Source organism: Cricetulus griseus, chromosome 4 (genome assembly GCF_003668045.3).
Source record: "Cricetulus griseus strain 17A/GY chromosome 4, alternate assembly CriGri-PICRH-1.0, whole genome shotgun sequence".
Lineage (NCBI taxonomy): Eukaryota > Metazoa > Chordata > Mammalia > Rodentia > Cricetidae > Cricetulus > Cricetulus griseus.
In genome coordinates this window covers 89388102-89408140 of record NC_048597.1, presented here as the reverse complement: position 1 = coordinate 89408140, position 20039 = coordinate 89388102, and the positions used below count along the sequence as shown (strand labels likewise).

Genomic DNA, 20039 nt, shown 5'->3' with positions numbered 1-20039 from the left:
GATCACCATGCATTAAAGCTAGAATTCAACAGCAATATGAATTGCAGAAAACCTACATACTCTTGGAAAATGAATAACACCCAATTGCACCATTCCTGGGTTGAGGAAGAAATAAAAAAAGAAATTAAAGACTTCCTAGAATCTAATGAGAATGTAGACACAACATACCCAAACTTATGGGACATTCTGAAAGCAGTGCTAAGAGGGAAGTTCATAGCACTAAGTGACCACATGAAGAAACTGGAGAAAAATCACATTAGAGAATTGACAGAACAACTGAAAGCATTAGAGCAAAAAGAAGTAAACTCACCAAGGAGGAGTAGACGCCAGGAAAAAATCAACCTGAGAGCTGAAATCAATAAAGTAGAAACTAGGAAAATATTACATAGAATCAATAAAACAAAGAGTTGGTTCTTTGAGAAGATCAACAAGATAGACAAACCTCTACCCAAACTAACCAAAAGGCATAGAGAGAGCATGCTAATTAACAAAATCAGAAACGAAAAGGAGGATATAACAACAGACACTGAGGAAATCCAGAGAATCTTCAGGTCATACTTTGAAAACCTGTACTCCACAAAATTCAAAAATCTAAAGGAAATGGACAGTTTTCTGGATAAATATCACTTACGGAAATTAATCCAAGATCAGATAAACAGTTTAAATCGACCCATAACCCCTAATGAAATAGAAGCAGTCATCAAAAGCCTCCCAACCAAAAAAAGCCCAGGGCCAGATGGCTTCACTGCAGAATTCTACCAGAAATTCAAACAAGAGCTGAAACCAGTACTCCTCAAAATGTTCCACATAATAAAAGCAGATGGGATGTTGCCAAACTCTTTCTACAAGGCTACAATCACTTTGATACCCAAGCCACACAAAGATATGACTAAGAACGAGAACTACAGACCGATATCCCTCATGAACATCGATGCTAAAATACTCAATAAAATATTGGCAAACCGACTCCAAGAACATATCAGAAAAATCATCCACCACTATCAAGTAGTCTTCATCCCAGGGATGCAAGGATGGTTCAACATACGAAATCCATCAATATAATCCACCATATAAACAAACTGAAAAAGAAAAACCACATGATCATATCACTAGATGCTGAAAAAGCCTTTGACAAAATCCAACATCCCTTCATGATAAAGATCTTGGAGAGAACAGGAATAACAGGAACATATCTAAACATGATAAACTCAATATACACCAAACCAATAGCCAACATCAAAGTAAATGGAGAGAAACTCAAAGCGTTTCCTCTAAAATCAGGAACAAGACAAGGCTGTCCACTCTCTCCATACCTCTTCAATATTGTACTTGAAGTTCTAGCTAGACAATAAGACAAGAAAAGGGGATCAAAGGGATACAAATTGGAAAGGAAGAAGTCAAACTTTCACTATTTGCAGATGACATGATAGTCTACATTAGTGACCTGAAAAACTCTACCAGGGAACTCCTACAGCTGATAAACACCTTCAGCAAGGTAGCAGGATACAAAATTAACTCAAAAAAATCTGTAGCCCTACTGTATACAGATGATAAACACAATGAGAAAGAAATCATGGAAACATCACCTTTCACAATATCCACAAGCAACATAAAATATCTGGGGGTAACACTAACCAAAAAAGTGAAAGACCTGTACAATAAGAACTTTGAGACTTTAAAGAAAGAAATTAAAGAAGATACCAGAAAATGGAAAGATCTCCCATGCTCTTGGATAGGTAGAATTAACATAGTAAAAATGGCAATCCTGCCAAAAGCAATCTACAGATTCAATGCAATCCCCATCAAAATCCCAACACAGTTTTTCACAGACATTGAAAGAACATTACTCAACTTTATGTGGAAAAATAAAAAACCCAGGATAGCCCAAACAACTCTTTACAATAAAAGATCTTCAGGAGGCATCACCATCCCTGACTTCAAGCTATGCTATAGAGCCATAGTTCTGAAAACAGCTTGGTGTTGGCACAAGAATAGACAGATAGTCCAATGGAATCGAATTGAAGACCCAGATATTAACCCACGCACCTACAAACACCTTATTTTTGACAAAGGTGGTAAATCTATACAATGGAAAAAAGATAGCATCTTCAACAAACGGTGCTGGCACAATTGGATTCAGACATGCAAAAGACTGCAGATAAATCCATACCTGTCACCATGCACGAAACTTAAGTGCAAATGGATCAAAGATCTCTCCATAAATCCAGCCACACTGAATCTTCTAGAAGAGAAAGTGGTAGATACCCTTGAACAAATTGGCGCAGGAGACCACTTCCTGAACATCACGCCAGGAGCACTGACACTGAGGTCTGTAATTAATAAATGGGACCTCCTGAAACTGAGAAGCTTCTGTAAGGCAAAGGACACAGTCAGTAAGGCAAAACGACTGCCCACAAAATGGGAAAAGATCTTCAGTGACCCCACATCTGACAGAGGGCTGATTTCCAAAATATACAAGGAGCTCAAGAAGCTAGCCACCAAAACACCAAACAATGAAATTAAAAAGTGGGTGCAGAACTAAACAGAGAATTTTCAACAGAGGAATCTGAAATGGCTGAAAGACACTTAAGAAAGTGCTCAAAATCCTTGGCCATCAGAGAAATGCAACTCAAAACAACTCTGAGATACCACCTCACACCTGTCAGATGGCTAAAATCAAAAATACCAATGACAATCTATGCTGGAGAGGATGTGGAGAAGAAGGAACACTCCTCCATTGCTGGTGTAAGACCACTCTGGAAATCAGTATGGCGGTTGCTCAGAAAAATGGGAATCAATCTACCTCAAGATCCAGCCATTCCTCTCTTGGGTATATACCCAAATAGTGCATGTTCATACAACAAGGACATGTGTTCAACCATATTCATAGCAGCATTGTTTGTAATAGCCAAAACCTGGAAGCAACCTAGATGCCCCTCAACTGAAAAATGGATAGAGAAAATGTGGTACATTTACACAATGGAGTACTACTCAGCGGAAAAAAAGCAATGGAATCTTGAAATTTGCAGGCAAATGGATGGAACTAGAAGAAACCATCCTAAGTGAGGTCACAAAAATACAAACATGATATGTACTCACTCATATATGAATTTTAGACATAGAGCAAAGGTTTACCAGCCTATAATGCTCTTCACCAAAGAAACTAGGAAACATGAAGGTTTCTAAGGGATAAATAGACCCCAGGAATGGGAAGTAGCATGAACTCCTGAGCTAATTGGGAGCGTGAGGGTAGGGGAGAGGGTGCTGCCACAATAAGAGCACCAGAAGAGAAATAGAGGAGAGGAAATGGAGGAGCAGAGATATTGAGTAGGGGGAAGAATAGAGGAGAGAGAGCAGGATGAGAGATATCATATTAGAGGGAGCCACTATAGGTCCGAGAAGAGATCTGGAACTAGGGAGATCTCCAGAGACCTACAAGAATGACATGATCTGACAATCCAGGCAATGGTGGAGAGGATAACCTAAAAGCCCTTCCCCTAAAATGAGACTGATGACTACTCTCTATGCCATCCGAGAGCCCTCATCCAGTGGCTGATGGAAGCAGAGACAGACATCCACAGAAATACACTGTGCTGAAATCTGGAATTTAGTTGAAGAGAGGGAAGAATGAAGATCGAAGGGGTCTGTACCAGGTTGGAGAAACCCACAGAAACAGTTGGCCTGAACAAGGGAAAACACATCAACCCCAGATGCTATATGGGAGGCCAGTACCAGACTTAGCCAGCCCCCTGAACATGGATACCATTAAGGAGACCTCTGCACTCCAGGGAGCTTCTGGAAGTGGATTAGCATTTTTCCCTGGTGTAAGAAGGGACTTTGAGAGCCCATCCCACTTGAAGGGATACACTCTGGCCCTGGACACATGGGGAAGGGCCCAGGCCCAGCACAGGAAGATTTGGTGGACTTTGCAGAGCCCCTGTTGAGGGCCCTACCCTGCCTGGGGAGTGGTGGGTGGATGGGGTGGGGGGTAGGTTGGGGGTGGGGGAGGAGGGATGGGGTGAGGGGAGGGAGAGGGAGAAGCTTGTGAAACAAGCTTGTTCCCTAACTTGAATTAATAAAAAAAAGAAAAAAAGAAATCAAGCTGAACAAGCCATGAGGAATAAACCAATAAGCAGCACCCCTCCATGGCCTCTGCATCAGCTCCTGCCTTGAGGTTCCTGCCCTGTTTGAGTTCCTGTCCTGACTTCTTTCAATGATGAACAATGATGTGGAAGAATAAGCCAAATAAAACCTTTCCTTCCCAAATTGCTTTTGGACCAAATATATATATATTCACTGACATAAAATACAAGATATTTGTTCTTTCAGAGTTAAGGTATATACTTCAAAATTAGAACATTCAAATGTCTGTCTCATGCATCCTTTGAACCACTAGATAGAATTCCTCTTGCCTTTTATAGTGCCTGATGGCGCCACTCTTGAATATCAGCAATCCCTGCATTGCAGCTGTATCACACCTTTTTCTGTATCTACATCCTAAAAATCTTTCCAAATCATATAGCACACCTGTCATATAGGCTGGGAGTACAGTCTCAGGACCTCACCCTAATGTAATTGCAGCTACAAACATGTGATACTGAATAAGGCCATATAGTCAGAGATTCAAATTTTAATATATTCATTCTCATCAAACACCAGATAACAATAAAATTTCCCTAGATTTTAGGAGATATGTTTGAGTGTGACAAGTCATAATTCTCCTGGTGGATCAGCCATGCACTGGGTGTATCATGCAGTGTAATGCCAAAGCTAGTACAGACCAAACTCTTCATTATTTTTTATTTAAACCAATAATCCCAAAGTTTCAACATCATAGCATCAAACCAGATAAGGATTTTTGGACTGGAAATATCCCTTAGTGAAAAAGCACCTGCCTAGCATATAGGAGGCACTGTATTCAATATTCCGTGCTGCAAATTAGAGAGTGGAACAAAATAAGATGTACAGCAGTTAAGGAAGACATCTAAATTCAACCTCTGGCCTGCACATGATGTCCACACACAAACACAAACACACATATACACACACAAAAAAAAAACCTAGCAGTCTCTATTTCAAAGCATTACTAGGTCTGGGGAAAATTGAAAACAAAGGACAGATAGGTCCCATACACTCCATACTTTATCCTAGCCACGTGATTTCCCATATTATTAACAATTTACATGGAGTAGACTGTGCCACAATTCATAAACCAAACTGGATACATCATTATTTAGTAAAGATATGATAATATGATACACCACAAACAACATCACACTGAATGATTTCACTTCCTGGATATGTTTCTGTGCTCCAGGGCAATAAAGATATGTCCACATATTTTGTTCTCAATATTCTTACTGGTAGAATAATTTACTAATATTTTCAGTTCATTTTCTTCTGTTTAAGAGGGAGAAAGGGACAGATACCTCACATACTCTAAGAAAACCACAAAAGTGGGCAAAATAAATGCTGTGGACATATAGATGGATTATAACAACACTTTTTGAGACAGAATCTCTAGTAATTATGGATCTCAACTATCCTATGTATATAAAGATGGTCTTGACCTCCTGATTCTCCTGCCTTTTGGTCTGCCAGTGCTGGGATTACAGATGTTTATAACAATGCCCTGTTTATGTGGTGCTGAAGAGTAAACCCAAACTTTGAACATGATAAAATAAAACATAGCTATCTGCTGTCATATACCCCCATCCCTCATGGCAATATTTTCATCCATAGCTGAAGGTAAAAGTTTCTTAATGCCAGCTTGGCCAAGTCTTTCCAGAAGGACTTCATCTCAGGAGGGAGCCCTGTTGTCAGTGGAGCTGAATGACATCATGACACCTGGGACTGGAGAAGATGAGCCTCAAATATGTTTTCCATTTTGTGCTTTTTTTTAACCTGAAGTAGGACCGCAGATGTGACACTACAGGGAAGAATAATTTTGAGAAACCTCCAGGGGATATTAGAAACTGAGTTGAAGGAGCTGTGGGAATAGGGTGGCCATCACAGTCAACAACAAAATTGGAATTTACATGAATGGACACAAATACATGGGATATGTATACACCTGCTGGCTCTGAAAATTTGAACTCTATGCAGAGTAAGACTTTGTAGATACTTCCATGATGCTTGTCCTGCTCTCTATGTTCCTGGTCCTGCAGTATTCCAGCTATGTCTACTCCTTGGACCGTTCTTACTGTGCTGCAAAGACAAAACCCAGTGTGTACAAGGATGGGGAAATGGTGGTTGCTGCATTTTTCCCACTTTTTACTATTATTTTAGATTCCATGGCTGAAGATCCAAGAAATATGACCTACTATATTCAGTAAGTTCATTTTTCTTCATTTCTTCATTGTCGGCCTTATTTTTAAATAGATAATGCCTAGAAATACTATGTGTGCGTACATCAGTGCTGTCTACATCCTTCATAGTGCTCGTTCTACTCCATATCCCAAGAATTGCTTGTGAGTTATTTTTACTATTTCTATTTACTAGCTTCTTTGCCTCAAAAGAACAAAAGTATTCTAGTTTCCTTAATTCTGGCTTCTCCTTTATGGGACTCAATAATCTCCTTATTACTTCACCATTCCTGGCCCTCTTCCAGCCTTTGTTGCCACTGAATAATATCCATCAGTTTTACCTAGAATCACAATACCAGCCTTTGGCATGGATTCTGTAGAATGAGTATATGAAAAATTCTCTTCCTGGATAGTAAAGGATCTTTATTTTTTAGTTATTTCTATTACCTTCTTTGAATTATTTGTATTTATATTGGTTTTAAATCTCTGTTAAATGTATAGTTGGCAAAGATTTTCTTACTCCATGGGCTTTTTCTTTACCTGGTTGATTACTGTGCAGAAGACTTTTAGTTTCATGAAAGCCCACGTTATCAACTGTTGGCCTTAATTCTTGGATGAGCATAGTCCTTCCCTACAACTATATTATGGAGGGTACTGCCTATGTTCTCCTCTAGAAGCTTTAGTGTTTCATTTAGGTCTTTGATCCACTTTAGTTTTTTGTGAAAGTTGATAGGTACAGGTTTAATTTCATTCTTCTGCATGTGGACACACAGTCTTCCCAGAACCATTAGTTGAAGATGCTTTCTTTTCTTTGGAATAGGTATTTCTGGCATTTTAGTCAAATATTAAGTTGCTGGGGTTACATGTACTCAAGTTTGGGATTTGATTATGTTCCATTGATCTACATGTCTGCTTTATGTCAGTACCATGTTGTTTTATTACTATGGCTCTCTAATATATATTAAGATCTAGAACTGCAATCCCTCCAGCATCATTCTTTTTTCTCAGGATTGATTTGTGTTTCATTTAAATTTTAGGATAGAATTTTTATTTGTTCCTGAAAAAAATGAGATGGGATTTTGTCTATGATTGCATTGAATCTATAAAGGGCTTTGGTAGAATGGTCATTTTCATTATACTACTTCTACCAGTCCATGAGCATGGGTATCTTTGCATTTGCTAGTGTGTCTTTCTTTTTTTGGAACTTTAAAGTTTTCATTAAAGAAATATTTCACTTCCTTAGTTAGATTTATTCCTAGTTTATTTTCCTTGAGGCTATTGTGAATGGGCATGTATATATGGTATCCTTCTTTGTATGTTTGTTGTTGGTGTGTCAAAAAAAAGCTATTGATTATGTAAGTTGACTCTGCATCCTCCCACATTACTGAATTTGACAATCATTTCTTTCCTGGTAGAATTTTTAGAATATCTAATATATAGTATCTTGTCATCTGTAAATAATGATAGTTTGGCTTTTTCTTTGTTTACTTGCATTCCCCTAATTTCTTTCTCTTGCCTCATTATTCTAGCTAGTATTTCAAGCACAATATTTAAAAGGAATGGAGATGGTGGATAGCAATGACTAATTTTTTAGTGTGATTACTCCATATATGTTGGCAATGCTGACTGTAGGTTTTCTTATATATATCTCTTATTAAGTTGAGGCCTACAGTTCTTTGGGACATTGATCTTGAAAGCACAATGGTTTTTTATGCATCTATGGAGATAATCACATGATTTTTGTCTGTAAATCCATTATGTAATTTATTTCATTTATTGACTTGAGACATATGTTGAACCATCCCTACATTTCAAGGATAAAGCCAACTTGACCATTGGTGGTGGTCTTTTTTGTTGGATTCTGTTTGAAAGTATTTTGTTGACTATTTTTTAGACTATGTTCATTAAGGATATTGGCCTATGATGTCTTTACCTGGTTTTTTGTATTAGAGTGATACTGGCTTCGTAGAAGATGTCTGGGAGTGCTCATTCTGTTTCTTTTCTTTTTAATGGTTTAAGAAGGAATGGCTTAAGAAGGATCTGAAAGATTAATCATCTGGTAGAATATGAGGTGAAACCCTCTGGCCCTGGTCTTTTTCAGGTGAAGACTTTTCATTATCATTTTAATCTCCTCATTTGGTGTGGTTCTATTTAGATGTTTGATTTCTACTTGGTTGAATTTTTGTGATTTGGCATAATCTGGAAAGACATTTTTTTTAATTTTCCAGATTAACAAAAAACAGGTTGTAAAATTTTCCCTCATGATAGTATCTATTTCTTAGGTGTGTGTTGTAATGTTTCCCTTTTCATTTCTGATTCTGCTAATTTGGTTCCTCCCTTTTTTGTTTTGGTTAGTTGGGACAAGGGTGTGTAAATTTTGTTTGTCTTCTCAAAGAACCAGCTCTTCGATTCACTGATTCTTTGTGTCGTTTTGCTTGTTTGAATGTTTGTTTTTTGGTGACTTCTTCTCTGGTTCTTATTATTTCTTGCCCTTGACTGGTTTTGGATTTGGTTTGGGTGGGTTTTTCTTTTCTTCAAAATTTGACTTGTATCATTGAGCCATTTATTTGTGTTCTTTCTAATTTTTAATGTACATGCATAGAGTTTAAATTTTCTCATAAAACTGCTCTCAATGTGTCCAAAGGTTTCTTTGTGCTGTGCTTTCATTTTCATTTAGTTCCAGGAAGTTTTCTTATTTAATTCTTAATTTCTTCATTGACTCATTTATCATTCAATAATGAGTTGTTTAATCTCCATGAGTTTGTATATTTACTAGAAATATTTTGCTGTCAATTTTGCTTTATTGCATTGTGGTACAAAATACAAGAAGTAAATTTAATCCTTTTGAATTTGGTAAGATTTGTTTTGTGTTCTAGGATGTGGTCTATTTTAGAAAAGTTTCCAAGTGCCACTGACTAGAATGTGTATTCTTTTTGGTGTTTGGTTAGAATGTTCTGTAAATATCTGTTAAGGTTTGGTTAGAATGTTCTGTAAATATCTGTTAAGGATACTCGATGTATGATGTCAACTAATTCTAATGCTTCTCTATTTTTTGTCCAGTTGGCCTGTCTATTAAAGACAGTGGGAATGTCCCAGACTTTGGAGAATATATGTTTAGGATAATAATATCTTCTTGTTAACTGCTCCCTTTATTAGGCTGAAGTGTTCCTCTTCATCTCTTCTGATTAATTTTAGTTTGAAGTCTATTTTGTCAGATACTCATTTATCAATGCCTGTTTCCTTCTGTGTTCTATTTGATTGAAATAATTTTGTCCAACATTTTACTCTAAGCTGGTGACTATATTTAAAAATGAGATGTGTCTCTTGGCAACCAAAGATAGATGGACTTTGTTTCTTGATCCATCAGGTCAATCTGTGTGTTTTAATTGGAGAATTGAAGTTATTTGCATTTGATGTTATTGTTTTTCTATTGAAAATAGATTTTTTCATTCAACATATTCTGATTATGGTTTTGCCTCCACACCTCCTTCCATGTCCTCCCCACTTTCCCACCCATCCAAACCGCACCTTTTCTTTCTCTCTTTCATTAGAAAACAAACAGGCATTTAAAATAATAACACAAGATTTAAAAACAAAACTGAACGAAACAAACAGAAAAAGGTCAAAGAATAAAAAACACAGACATGCTGGGCGCTGGTGGCGCACGCCTTTAATCCCAGCACTCGGGAGGCAGAGGCAGGTGGGTCTCTGTAAGTTTGAGACCAGCCAGGTCTACAAGAGCTTGTTCCAGGTCTACAAGAGCTTGTTCCAGGTCAGCCTCCAAAGCCACAGAGAAGCCCTGTCTCGAAAAAAAAAGAAAGAAAGAAAGAAAGAAAGAAAGAAAGAAAGAAAGAAAGAAAGAAAGAAACACAGACATAGAGACACACACATTCACCCACAAAAAATCCCATAGAAACAAAATTAGAAACCATTATATATATGTGTGTGTATACATATATGTGTGTGTGTGTATATAGACACACATATATGAATCTGTGTAGATAGACAACAGATACATATGGAGAGAGAGGGAGGTCTTTAAGGGAGGAAATGTCTAGGCAAAGCATTACAAAACAAAAAGATCTCCAAAAATATCACTGGATTCAATTTTTCTTGACCACCTACTGCTGGGCATGAGACCTGCTTTAAGTGTGGTTTGTATACCCAATTAGACTCCATTGGGAAAAAAAACTGATTTTTCCTTTGCAAGTTGTTGTCAACTGGAGATAATTTTTAGATTAGGGAATGGGGCTTGTGTCAACTTTACCTTTCAGTGCTGAGACCTCATCTGGCTAGACATGTGAAGGTCCTGTGCATGCTGCCGGGCTCTGTGAATTCATATGTGTGTGTGTCCTGGTGTGCCTAGTCCTTGTTTCCTTGGTGTTCTCCATCCCTTCTAACTCTTCCATCTTTCTCCCTCATCTTCCATAGGGTTCCATGAGCCCTGTGGAGAGGGATTTGTTGGAGACATCCCATTTATGACTAAGGGTTCAAAGGTCTCTCATTCTCTGCACATTTTCCAATTGTAGATATCTGTATCTATTCCAATATCACATGGAAGAAAGTTTCTGTGATGATGGCTGATCAAGATACTTATATAAGATTACAGTAGAATGTGATTAGGGGTCATTTTATTGCTATGTTCTTTTAGTAGAACAGTAGAGTTTTGTTTTCCCTTAGGATCCTGGGCTACCTAATCTTGGGTTCTTAGCCACCCAAGCAGCATTAAATATTGGTTAATTACTCTCACAACATTTGGGGCACTGTTGTATTAGTGGATCTTATAGGCAGGTCACCATTGTAGATCACAGAGTTTGTAGCTGGGTGGGTGTTTAACTTTTTCCTCTGAGAGTGTGCAATAATACTAGACAGTAGGGGTGAAGGTTCTAAGTAGGCACCAGTTCAAATTCTCCTAGGTTGAGTCTAGAGATTGGAAATGACCTGGGTGAAATGAAGTAATATGAAAAAATGGGACAGGGCTACTATACAGGATATAGATTCTGTTTCTATGTCTAGATTGTGGGGGCCAATATGGATGGGTGGAAAGTTTAGATATGGTGTAGAATACTCCGATGGGTTCATGCATAGCTGTGGAGAATCCTAGCCCAAGCCTTTTTACGGTGCAGGCAGGAAAGGTCAGACTGTGCCGGTACACTGGTTGTGGGACCCAGTCTAGTTCTGGTGGGTTGTGGGGAAGGAATGGAGGTCCGGGGTATTTACCAGGCTAGAACCTGAAGTAAGACATGGGAATACTGGGAACTTAGTGAGGTGATATAGGCAATGCAGAAAGGACTTGTGGGTGGTTGGTTGCAGGTAGAGCAAGTCCTGGAAGAAGCCTAGAGCTTTTCTGTATTTCAACTGGGCTTTTGGCTTAGGAGTGGGGGCATGTGTCCACTTCTCCATTCAGCCCTTAAGATCCCACCAGGACACAGGCCACCCAGGGCACAGGCCCTGAGCATTCTGCTTCAGACTCTGTGAGTTCATATGTGCACCAGCCCTGTTATGCCTAGGAACCCTTGAATCCTTAGTGTCCTCTATCACCTCTGGCTGTTACACTGTTGAGTCCTGAGGGGAGAGATTTGATGGAGACAGCTCTTTTAGGACAAGGACAAGTGTTTCAAGGTCTCTCACTCTCTACATACTGCCCGGCTGCAGGTCTCTGTATTTGTTCCTATCTGCTGCAGGAGGAAGCTTCTCTGATGATGACTGAGCAAGGAACAGATCTATGAATATAACAGAATGTCATTAGGAGTCATTTTATTGCTATGTTCTTTTAATAGAACAGTACTATTTGGTTTTCATCTATGTCCCTGAATTATCTAATCTCAGGTTATTTGTCACCCAAGCAGCATTGGATGCTATCTCATGGTGTGGGCCTTAATTGAAACCACTATTGTACCAGCATATCTTGAAAGCAGGTCATAACTGTATATGGAAGAGTTTGCAGCTGGGTTGGTATTTACCTTTCTCCTCTAATAGCATGCAAAATACCCTCAAGTCCCATGAATAATCGTCCATAGAAGTAAAATCTCCAGATAGACACCTCTCTGTCTTCTCCATCTTCAATGAGTTGTGTAGAACCTGTCTTCAGCAATAGTGCCTTTCTACAAGTTTGTGGAGACCAAAGACTACTAACCTTGGCAATAGCTTAGGTTGTTTGGGGGTTGTGCTGGGACCCCTATGACCGACAACACAATTAGATATAACCTATCCTGGTATTGGATGTTGCATTTGTGACAAGAGATGTCCATTTTGGACTCTGTATTACCATCATTTGGCAATTTCATTTAGAGCACTTGCATATATGTATATATTATAGGTAGCTTCTACTGTATTGTTTTCTTATGACCCTTCATAGTTTGAGCTGTCCCTCCCACATTTTCTCCCTCATCCCCTCTTCCCTCCCCTGTCACTGTTGAACACCCCATTCCAGGCCACACTCATCCAATCATAACTGTCTATACTATGTCCATCCCTTAGGGAAGGGAGATCCATCCCTTCCCCTACCCAACCCCTTACTTTCTACCTAACCCTGATGTTATATGTATTGTAGCTTGATTATCAATGATTTCACAGCTAACATCCACATATGAGCAAATGCATACCATATTTATCTCTCTGGATCTGAGTTACCTCACTCAGGATGATTTTTTTCTAGTTCTATCAATTTATGTGAAAATTTCATGATTTCATGTCATCTGTACATTTATGGTTTTATGTACACATATAGGACTTACCAATGAAAAATCATGTGATATTTGTCTTTTTAAGACTGATGTAATCCACTTAATAGGGTTATGTCCAGTTACACCCATTTTCCTGCAAGTGACATAAATTCATTCTTTACAGCTGAATAAAATTCCATTGTACATGTATATCAGACATGTATAATGTACATGTGCATTTTTCTTTATTCTTAGCTCTGTTAGTGGACACTATGGTTAGCTTCATAACTTAGCTTCTGTGAATAATAATGAATATGGATTATGAGAGAGATGTGCTTCTCCTGGAGTCATATTTCAGAACTTCTCTTATAGCTTAGTGTGTGGATGTTGCTTCTACTTTCACTCTTGCTGCCAAGGAACTAAATTGCTGAGGTTGCGTTTGGTTTATCTCTCAGTGTCCTGTTTTGCTGTTTTCTGCCATCCTTTCACTTCTTTGTGGGCCTTTGAAGCTCTTTGATGGGGGATGTCCTTCTGTATATATATTTCTCTTATTGGTTGATAAATAAATAAACCAAACACTGTTTGGCCAATAGATGCAGGAAGATAGGGGCCTAGGAGATGAGGAGAATTCTGGGAAAAGTAGGCAGAGGGAGGCTGAGACAAGATGCCATGAAGTCACCAAAAGTAGTAACAGGTCCAGACCCTTTTCCGGCAAGTCAAGACCAAATAGAAATATACAGATTAATAGAAAAGGGATAACAATTAAGATAGAGCTAGTCAATAAGAAGCCCTATCCACCAGCCAACAGTTTTATAATTTATATAGGGCCTGTGTGCTTATTTGGGGCTGAGAAGGGCTGTGGGACCTTGTGAGACAAGAAAAACTCCAGCAACAGCTCTTCCTCTATTCTCCTCAGAAACAAAAGTTCTGGGTGCATTTTTAAATGTCTTTGCTTTATTGAGATGAATATGGGAACTTTTAAATTATAATTTTTAATTTCTTTTTATGTTAAAATGACATTTTTCTTTAAAAAATTTTTATTAATTTTACATACCAACTACATTTCCCATTCCTTCCTCTCCTTCCGCTCACCCCCCACTTGCCCTGAACCCACCTCCCATCCACTCCTCAGAAAGGGTAAGGCCTCCCATGGGGAGTCAAAACAGCCAGGTACATGGAGGCAGGACCAATACCTTCCCCCACTGTATCAATGCTGAGCAAGACATCCCACCATAGGAAATGGCTCCAAAACCCAGATCATACACCAGGGATAGAACCTGGTCCCACTTCCAGGAGCATCACAAACAGACCAAGCTATACAACTGTTGCCCACATGCAGAGGGCCTAGTTTGGTGCCTAGAGTCCCTGAGCTCCTAGAGGCTCATGTCAGACGTCTTTGTGGGTTTCTCCATTGTGATCTTGACCATCTCCCTTGCTCACATAATTCCTCCTCCCTCTTTGACTGGACTCCTGGAGCTCAGCCTGGTGCTTGGCTGTGGATCTGTATCTGCTTCCATCAGCGGAAGATCTTATGATAACAATTAGAGTCACCAATCTGATTACAATGGAAGGTCAGTTAGGCACCCAACTCTCTCTCTCTCTCTCTCTCTCTCTCTCTCTCTCTCTCTCTCTCTCTCTCTCTCTCTCTCCCTCTAGACAACTTCTCTTTATGTATCTCTGGCTGCCCTGGAACTTGTTGTGTATATCAAGTTGGCCTTGAATTCGCAGAGATCTTCTGTCTCTGCTTCCCAGATGCTGAGATTAAAGGTATGCACCATGATGCCTAGTACTCAAATTTTAATTTTTTTAGAAAATGATATTTATAATACTTTAAAAGTAATTCTCAGGTCTACCTTAAGTATTCATGTCTCTCTAAAAACTTTCTGATGTTCCCTCTCTCCATCATACCTCCAGTATTCAGAGATGAGTAGGCTTTTCAGATGTTCCAAATTTTTGTTTAGACTTGACATATTACTGTAAGGCTTAAAAGTATATTGTATATGTTATCAACTTAAAGCCTATTATCTTGTGTTATTTTTTTCTTTTAAAAGCAAATGTAGTATATGTTTTTCCTCTTGTTAATATTTCTTTTCCATTACCAAGATAAAATACCATAACAAAAACAAGTTAGGAGAAAGTAGTTTGTTTGGACTTACACTTCCAGAGAGATACTATTCATCATGTCAGGTAAGACATGATAGTAGGGAGAGAAATCACAATAGCAGGAGCAGGACTTTGGCTGGTCACATTGTATTTTCACTAGGGAAACAAGAGATTGGACATGAACTGAAGCCAATGCAAAGCCCAAAAGCCTCTCCCCAGTGACCCACTACCTCCAGTGAGGGTTAGCCTTTTGAAAGATCCACCACCTCCATTAATGTCATCAACTGAGGTCAGAGTCCAGATAAGATGATGTGGGAGATACCTGACATTCAAACCACTGCACCCCTAAATACTCTTGTGTCTTCTATTCAGGTTAAATTCAAAGAACTACCAGATTGTTCTGGCGATGGTTTTTGCCATTGAAGAGATCAACCAAAACCCCCACCTTTTACCCAATGTGTCTCTGGGATATGACATCTATAATGTCCTGTTCACTGAATGGTGGACACTGGATAGATGCATCACATGGCTGTCAGGGCCAAAGAAGTATGTACCTAATTACACCTGTAGGAGAGAAATGAAGTCTGTTGCAGTACTCACAGGAGTATCAGGGATAATATCTTCCCATATAGCAACACTGCTGGAACTCTACAAATATCCACAGGTGAGAATGAGTGGAGTGGAGAGACATAAAAACACTTAAGTTCAGTGCCATTCCAAGGACTCAAAAGATGGTGAAAGAAAATTGTGCTTATGCTATGTCAAAGCTTATAATCCCAGAGTAAGTATCCGGTGACTCGGTGAGTGACATATCCACATTTTCTTTGTCTAGGACAGAGAAACCGGAAGGCAGGAGCAGACAGTGATTACCTGGAACTCTGCATGATCAGGAATTTTCCAGAAAGCTCTCAGGAAGTAGAATACCAGAATTTTAATGGTATTATGGTCTAGAGATGTAGCTTTAGGAGTAAAGTATTTAATCCACAAGCATGAGTTTGGATCTCTAGCACTCAAATAAAATCTGGCCATGGCAGTATACATCTTTAACTTCAGTTCTGCTAAAGCAGAGAGTCCCTCACAGAATATTCAGGCTACCAAAAAGTGAGCTGCAGGTTCACTTAGAGAACTGTGCTCAAAAGGAAAAGAAAAAATAAAGTGAGAAATGAGAGAGTAAGAATTCCAATATTAACCTTCGACCTCATGTGCACATATATGCAGATGTGATGAACAAATACTCTTCATCACTCCAGCTGCTTCTAAAAGCCTGGGAGGATTGGGCATGTACATTATGTATGCTTCCTCCTCTTAACTCTGCTTCTCTCTTCTTTTCTTTTCAGCTGGCCATTGGGTCTTTTGATCTTAACCTCAACAATCATGACCAGTTTCCTGATCTCTATCAGATGGCCTCCAAGGATACATCTCTGCCCCATGGCATTGTCTCCTTGTTGAATTATTTTCACTGGAATTGGGTGGGGTTGATTGTGTCTGAAGGACAAAAAGGTGTTGAGATAATCTCAGACTTGGGGGCAGAAATGGACAAAAACAGAATATGTGTAGATTTTGTGGAAATGCTCCCAGTCAGTGAAGTATCCTATTTAGCAAGCAGACAACTGATTCCTACACGGCTTCTGAAGTCATCAGCAAATGTGATCATCGCCTATGGTGACAGTGACTTTCTGAGAGGTTTCCTGTTTTATTTAAAACACAGTTTAGTTACCATGAAAGTCTGGATCATGAACTCAGAATGGGATGTTTTCCTCCATTCAAAGCATTTCATTTTGCAGTCATTCCATGGGAGCCTCATTTTCACACATCACCACAAAGAAATCTCTGATTTCAAAAATTTTATCCAAACAGTTCACCCTTCCAAATACCCAGAAGATTTTTACCTTACACGGTTCTGGTTCTACTTTTTTAACTGCTCATTTGCTGACGATGACTGTAATACACTGGAGAACTGTGTACCTAATGTTTCCTTGCTTGAATCACCTAAGAACTCTTTTGATGTGGTCATGAGTGAGTACGCTTATAACACATACAATGCTGTGTATGCTGTGGCCCACAGCCTTCATGAGATGCTTTTTCATCAAGTAGAAGTAAAACCAATCAGAAAGGCAGAAGATCTGATATTTTCATCCTGGCAGGTAATGTGTCTCCCATAGGATTGCTCGTAACTTCAACAATGTGATTTTTCTGAATTTATTCTTTAGGAGGCCACACTACTTGTCTTAGGATCTCTAAGAGCACAAAATAAACAACTTGTAACACTGAAAAGGGGGTAAGTCAAGATATATACAGAAATGGTTAAAGGAACAAAAGTATCTGTGGAAAGAAGGAAATGTGTTCTAAATCCACATCAGTGTTTTGTGTTTCCATATCGATGATTTCTATATGAAACATACAGAACATATCTAGTCTTATGAACCCCATAGGATGCAGTGGAGGCTGTGGACATAGGCTGGGGGGGCAGGGCTGACTGTGGAGGACAGAGTGCCTAGGCACATGGAATCATGGAGAAAGGAGTCTGCAGAGAAAAGCTGGGGGGAAGAACCAATGAGAGTATTATACTAAGTATGTGGAGTCCCACCCATGGACAAGAGGCTTCAGAAGAAAGGGAAGGGACTGAGCTGACTGGAGATGGAACACATCACAGGACTACCGCAACATGCAGCAAAGCCTGTGGAGTCAGGCTGGGCAGCAGAGATGAATAAGGGTAGGGTGCCCAGGTATATATAATTCCACAACATTCAATAAAGACTACAGAAGAAGGTAGGGGTGAAGCTGTCCCAGGGTAAGGTGCTCAGACACAGATAGATAAACTAATTTCAACAGCATCAATAAGTTAAGAAAAGGAAATGAAGGATACAAATATGAATAGGTGAAGTCAAAACATCCTCCCTTGTAGATAACAATATTCTATACATACAAGACCCTAAAGACTCCATCAAAAACTCTTAGACCTCATAAACACTTTTAGCATATTGTCAAAACAAAAAATATTAACACAAAAATCATCAATCTTCCTGTATACCAATGTTTAATGTACAACCAAAAAAATGAGGAAATAATCCCATTGACAATAGCCACAAAGAAGTTAAATATCTGAGAATAAACCTGACCAAAGCAATGAAACATCTCTACCATGAAAACTTTAATACACTGAAGAAAGTAATTGAGGAAGGCATCAAAAAGTGGAAAGACCTCCCATCTTAATAGATCATGTAAACTGATTTTGTAGAATGGTCACCCTATACAGAGAAACTGACATATTACATGTAATTTCAATCAAAATTACAACACCGTCATGAAATGTCAACATGCATAATGAAATCACCAGCTGCTCTGTCAACCTGGACAGTGGAAATTCACAAAGTCCCACAACTAGGTGAAAACCTTCAGGCAATCAATGCCTACTGAGAGAGGGAGAATAAGTTTTCCTCCAAGACGTGCACCCTGATAGGTTATCCTATCCCAAGTACATAAAAAGAACACAAAATGGACTCAGTATGGTGTGTGTGTGTGTGTGTGTGTGTGTGTGTGTGTGTGTGTGTGTACAAAGGTCATAAGATTAAGAGGGAGGTGGGGTCATGGGAGGAGTTGAGATGAAAAGGGGGAATAGAAATTATGTAAATGCAGTTTTGTTTAGTCAGGTATGAAATTCTCTAGAAAATAATTTTTTAAAACAGCATATTCTTCACAGGCATATCAAAATTCTTAAAACTAATATGAAAGCGCAAAAAAACAAGGACAGTCAAAACAATCCTAAACAAAATGAAGTGAATACAACTGGAGGTATCATCAAACTCCCACTATACTTACACACTACAGAACTGTGAGTCATTTTACACTGCAGAGCTATTGGTGATTATTAAATAAATAACATGGTCCCAGCACAAAAACAGACATGTGATCAATGGAATAGAATAGAATGGGATAGGATAGGATAGGATAGGACAGGATAGGATAGAAAAATAAAGAGCCTAGATACAAATCCACACAATTACAGCCAACTCATTTTTTAGATAAACCTTGCCAAATACACATTGAAGAAAAGGCAGTATTTCAACAAATGGTGCTGTGTGGAAACTGGATTTTAATATGTAGGAAATGAAACTAGATTCTTGTTTCTTACCCTGAACAAAACTAAACTTAAAATTGAACAAGGAACTCAACATAAGTCATGACAGTCATGATGCCCTGTAACTGCTAGAGGGAAAGGACCAAGAATATGCTTCAACTCATGGACACATGTAAGAGTTTTCTGAAATGACTCTTGTCATCATAGGAAATAAGACAACAAAACAAATGGGATATCATAAAACTAAAATTTTCTGTACAACAAAACAAACTTTCAAGTAAAGAGGCAGCCCACAGAAAGAAAAATATTTTCCAGCTGTATATCCAATTAAGAATTGATATGAGCCTAGTAGTGGTGGCACACACCCTTAATCCCAGCACTCGGGAGGCAGAGGCAGGAAAATCTCTGTCAGTTCCAGGCCAGCCTGGTCTACAAGAGGTAGTTCCTGGACAGTCTCCAAACCTACAGAGAAACCCTGTCTTGAAAAACCAAAAAAAGAGTTCATCTAACCCCAGTTAGAATAGTTATCATCAAAAAACTAAAAAACCAAATGATAACAACTGCTATTATAGATGTGGAGAAGAGGGGCCCTTATACACTCTGGCAGTAGTGGAAACTAGTGCAGCCACTCTGGAAATCAATCTGGAGGCTTCTGAAAAAGCTCAAATGGAGCTACCATATTACCCTGCTATACCATCCCTGGTAATACAACAAAGGACTCTACATCTGACTACAGGGAAGTAGAGAAGAACAAAAGAGATGGTTAATCACAATGAAGAGCATATAATAAAGCCACATGCAAAGCTACTATGTGAAACCCAACTTAAAATAATAATTTCTTAAAGTTAAAGTGTAGATGCACTGCACAGCTGGGTAACTTGCATGTTT

General features: G+C 38.8%; 1 protein-coding gene across 1 annotated transcript in view; it reads left to right on the top strand.

Annotated features, from left to right (window-relative positions):
• Positions 1 to 6128: 6128 nt before the first annotated feature.
• The window catches only part of LOC100757905 (vomeronasal type-2 receptor 116), a 36496-nt gene continuing 22585 nt past the window's right edge, over positions 6129 to 20039 (top strand). Inside the window, exons 1-3 of the mRNA XM_027416059.1 lie at positions 6129 to 6331; positions 15446 to 15737; positions 16411 to 17217. Coding sequence (XP_027271860.1) covers positions 6129 to 6331; positions 15446 to 15737; positions 16411 to 17217 — 1302 coding nt within the window. The remainder of the gene's footprint in view (positions 6332 to 15445; positions 15738 to 16410; positions 17218 to 20039) is intronic.